The sequence below is a fragment of the Pteropus alecto genome, unplaced genomic scaffold (assembly GCF_000325575.1).
Source record: "Pteropus alecto unplaced genomic scaffold, ASM32557v1 scaffold11, whole genome shotgun sequence".
Taxonomy (NCBI): Eukaryota; Metazoa; Chordata; class Mammalia; order Chiroptera; family Pteropodidae; genus Pteropus; species Pteropus alecto.
In genome coordinates this window covers 12,079,319-12,084,183 of record NW_006431956.1, presented here as the reverse complement: position 1 = coordinate 12,084,183, position 4,865 = coordinate 12,079,319, and the positions used below count along the sequence as shown (strand labels likewise).

At 39.2% G+C, this 4,865-nt stretch overlaps 1 protein-coding gene across 1 annotated transcript in view; it reads right to left on the bottom strand.

The window, feature by feature from the left end:
* The window catches only part of MLLT10 (MLLT10, histone lysine methyltransferase DOT1L cofactor), a 188,669-nt gene that overhangs the window by 4,216 nt on the left and 179,588 nt on the right, over positions 1–4,865 (bottom strand). Inside the window, 2 exon segments of the mRNA XM_025043458.1 lie at positions 3,487–3,583; positions 4,655–4,865. The exon segment at positions 4,655–4,865 is cut by the window's right edge and continues 47 nt beyond it. Coding sequence (XP_024899226.1) covers positions 3,487–3,583; positions 4,655–4,865 — 308 coding nt within the window.

The window sequence follows — 4,865 nt, the reverse complement described above, 5'->3', positions numbered from 1 at the left end:
GAGTGTTTTCTTGATGTAGTTATGAGACTACTGTTTATGGCAAGCATATATTTCATTTCTTGAGTGCTCACTATGAGCCAGGCACTGTTCTGAGACATATGTTTTGTGCTTGAGATATATCAGCGAGGAAAAAAACCCTGCCCTTACACAGCCTACCCTGGGGGGAAGAGAGAGAAACGAACAAAACATATGATTACTGCTAAGGCCAGGGGAAACAGGAGTGTGAGAGAGTATAGCAGGGTAGGGGTCATCTGAAGCAGACTGGTCAGAGGATTCTCCATGTGGATATGGGGGGTGGGGTGGAATTGCCAGGCAGATGGAACAGCCAGTGCTAAGGGGCTACACTGAAGCCTATCCAGTATGATCAAGGGAGACAGCAAGGAGACCGGGCTGGAGTGGAGCGAGCAAGGAGGAGGCAGGACTGTGGGCCTCACAGTGGCGAGGCTTTTACTCAGAGTAAAATGGGAAGCCAGTGGAAGGTGTGGGCAGAGTGACACAACCTGATTTAGGGTTTCTCGAAGGATTCGGTGGGAGGCGTCAGAGAAAGAAGAGTGAAGGATTTGGGCTTGAGCAACTGGGAGCTGCCATCAGCTGAGGAAGGGAAAGCCACGTGTAGAGCAGGTATGTGGTGGAAAACAATGAGTTCGGTTTGGGACATGTTACACTTGAAATGTCTATTAAGACGTCCAAGTGGAGGTATCAAGTAAGCGGCTGGAGGAAGAGACCTGGGCTGGAGATGCAGGTATCTATAGATGGGCTGTTTAAAGCTATGCAACGGGACGTTACTGAATTCTAGAGCACTCTAAAGATAAGAGGCTGAGGAGAAGAGGAGGACCCAGGAAAGGAGGCCATACAGGAATGGCCACTTAGGTAGAAAGAAAACCAAGACAATGTGGTATCCTGGAAACTAAGGTAAAAACGTGTTTCAAGGAGGGCGTGATCGACTCTGTCAGATGCTGCTGCCAGGTTAAGTGACGTAAAGAGCAAGAATTGCCCATGGGACTCCACACAATGTGAAGGCAATCTAGGAGGGGACAGTGACCAGAGAAACAGGGTAGCAGTTGGTGAGGGGAGGAAGGTCAAGAAAGCGTTTTTCTGAAGATGTGAGAAGTAAGTATGTCTTATAATAATCTTGCCTACATAAAGTTCAATGCTTGTAAATAAACAAACTTTACCTCACTACCTTGGCTGACAAAGGAAAAAGCAGAGTCGTTTTTAAACCTCTTTAGTCCTTTGGTCTCTGAGCAACAATTTGTGCTAAAATCTCTCAATCCACCATGTTCTAGAACTGAGACATCTATATGTGCTATTATTAGAGTAAAATCTTGATTGACAGGAAGAATCCTCCAAAACTGGATTTTAGTACTTCATATTAAGATGAGGCAAGAGATAAGAAAATAAGCTCACACTTTAGAATAAGTATTTAAGAATTTATGTGATTTACCTTTAGACCCTTGTCCAAAGTATCTCTGCCATGTTTTCACCAATACAACATTAAACAGTGGGTTTCCTCAACCTCCTACCACAAAACCCACTGGCAGCTGCCCTGCCTGCCCTCTGATGAGTGGAATGTGCTCACAGCTCCTCTCCTTTCTTAGGAACTGTGCTGCTCTGGGAGCACCTTCCTCTCTCCCGCAGCAGAAACTGACCCATCAACACACATATGTGCCATAATTCAAAATGAATAGAAACTGCCTCCTTAGACTATGTCTTTCTTCCATTAGGTGGTCATTTCTCTGCTTTTTATAGTAAAACGTCTTTAGTTGCCTCTACTCCACCTTCACTTCCTCTCCTCCCATTTTCTTTTGAACCACGCAGTGAGGTTTTTACTTCTCACCAAAACCGCATTTGTGGAAAACCTCTAGACAGCCTAATCCAATAGTCCACTCTTACGTTACTCGCCAGAAGCATTTTACACAGTGGATTCCCTCGTTTCTTAACACGTTTTCTTTACCTGGACCCTAGGTCATCACTCTCTCCGTTTTCCTAACTCATGGCCACTTTTTTCTGCTATCCTTTACTAGATTATTCTCCTTTTCCAGGATGTCCAGGGCTCTGTCCTCAGACACCGACTGGTCCTTATTTCCTCCTGATCTTATCAAATCCTGTGAATCTAAACATCGCATGTGCAGCAATGACCTCAAATTTATATACCCAACTGCAGCCTGTCCTTGGGCTCCGGTCTCCTAACTGCCTAGTGAACATCTAACTTGACCATCTAAATAGACACATCAAACTCAGGATGACCACAGAAGACTCCTGTTTTCTCTCCAAAACCTGTTCCTCCTAGTCATCCAAATCTCAGTGAAGGTCAACATCCAATTGCTTAGGACTCTTCTTTTTCTTGAATTCTGACAAACAAGTCTTGTTGGTTCTATCTTCAAAATGCATAATTTCAGTTTTTCACCACATTTATCATGCTATTTTAAGACACCAACATCTCTTACCTGGACTAGTCCAATAGTCTCCCTGTTTCTACTGTTTCCACCATCACCCTCCCTCCCAAGCCTCCCCCGCCCGCAACACACACAGCCTACTCTCCATAATGCAGAAGCTAAACTTTTTTTAAATGTGATTTATTATCATATCACTGTTCTGTTCAAAGCCCTCCAAGTAATTCTTTAAAATAATCCTGAAAAAGTGATGCTACATAAAACAAGTTTTTTAAAAATTGGGATAATTATTAAAGCTACGTGATTAGTATATTATACTTTCTACTTTTGGTACACTCGAAAATTTCTAAAACAGAAAGGTTAAAAAAAAAAAATCACCAACAGCTTTCCATAGCACTTAAGATAAATCTAAATTTCTTGCCACAGACAGCCAAACAAGACAGTCCATGATCTAGGCCAAGCCCACCCATCTGACCTTCTGCCCTCTGCACTAGCCTCTTTCACTCCGCAGCCATCATGGCCTTCTTTCTAGTCTTCAAAACATAAACACAAATCCAGCTGAAGTCTTTTATAGCTGCTGTTCTTTCTACCTGAAATGTGCTTTCTCTTCTATCCTCATGTCAAAAAATCATGCTCCTTTAACTTTTATTCAAGTGTCTGCTCAAAAGTCACCTACTCAAAGAAGCTAGGCAATCCTATCTAAAATGGCCCTCATCTTACTGTTCTCTTAGCCCCTTGATCTTGCTTTATTTTTCTTCTCAATACTTATCACTACCAAAAAGTATGTATTTATATATTATCCATCTCCCCTATCAGAATGAAGTTCCATGAAAACAGAAAGTCTTGTTCGCCACTCTATCATCAGATCCTACAAGAATACCACAGCACAAAGTTCTAATATTTATAAATGGATCAATATAATGTCACTGTAGGTATGGGACTATCCCAAATGGCAAGACATACTATTTTTGCATTATGCATCCTATAATGTTATTTCAAAAAGTAGGCAATCAACAGGCACACTAAATATCTATTATAACTGAGATCACTTTCTCCTAGTAAAAATCAAATATTATCAAAAGGAAGCACTTACTGGTGTGAGCTGTTGAGAATTTAACAACTGCTGAAATTGCTGTTGATGAAGAAATATTTGTCTTTGCTGGTCAGACAGTAATCCTAGTCCTGAGGCACTGTAAGAAGATTTAAATTCTTACTTTCTACTATATACCTTTAATGTTTTCTTAAATGTAAAATGAAAGACCACTCTTTGATTTGATGTTTGATAAGTTAACAAGTCAAATTTTTAATCAACAACACTTTTTGAAAATAATTATGCACAAATTTATTTGTGTGTGTGTGCACGCACATGCGTGGCATACAAATAAACAAGAATTCACATTGTTGAGAAATATTTTCCTTTTTATTGTAAACCAAGTGGGCACTTAGTTCTGTTAGGGACTAGAAACTTACATGTGTTTATAACATGCACATGTAATAATTTAGTAATTACTTAAGGCTAATTTAACCTACTGTAAGTAACACATATATAAAACAAGAAAGAATCCAAACATTCTACACTCAGTGGTATGACCTCGTCTTTTTGGTCAGCAAATGCTCAGTAAAATTAAGCACCAAAGAAGAGAGAGCCAGAAAAAATAGTTTACTAGTACCCACTGCAAGTCCATTTAAAATAATTTATTCTTCAAAGTATGTTCAATAACAACATGGCTTTAGTTTCCTTATTTTGAATAAACATTCAACTGAAATTCAAATACAATGAAACAGTGAATCTTACTCCCTGGAAATTCAAGATAAATATTTGACCTTCATCCTATATCAAAATCTTTGATTATAAAGCAACAAAATTACATAGCTGAATTTTAAGAAACCAATATTCATGTGATCTTCATTACAATATTACTTTTCTTTAGAATTTATGATACATGAAAGCAATATACAAGAGGATAAGAAAAATTAGCATTTAAAATAGACATCACAGATTAAGACAAAATTTCAGCACAGAATATATATGTAATGCTCTGTTACTAAAAGTGGTTTAACTTTGTTTTAATCTGAATTACTTAAGCTTCAAAAATAAATGGCTCTCAGTATAATATATTTAGTTTAAAAGTTTGATTTTAATTTTAATTTCTTAGCACATATCTATCTACAAGGAGTATTAAAATCCCAATCTAAAGCATGGTCAATGTGGTACTACGCTGCAGTGAAAAACCTGAGATATATTTAAGTAAATTTCTTACCTGTTAGTCAGTGTAGCTGGCATTGGATGAGTTGCATTAGGTGGTACAGTTGTGTGGGTGAGGGGGGCAGGGTTCTGGGATATTGTGACAGGGGTCTGAATAACCCCATTTAAAGCTCCTACAATGCCATTAATTGCCAGTTGGTTACCTGGCAAAGCTCCAATTATTCCACCCACTCCAGGCACGGCAGGAATGGTGGATGTTACAGTCT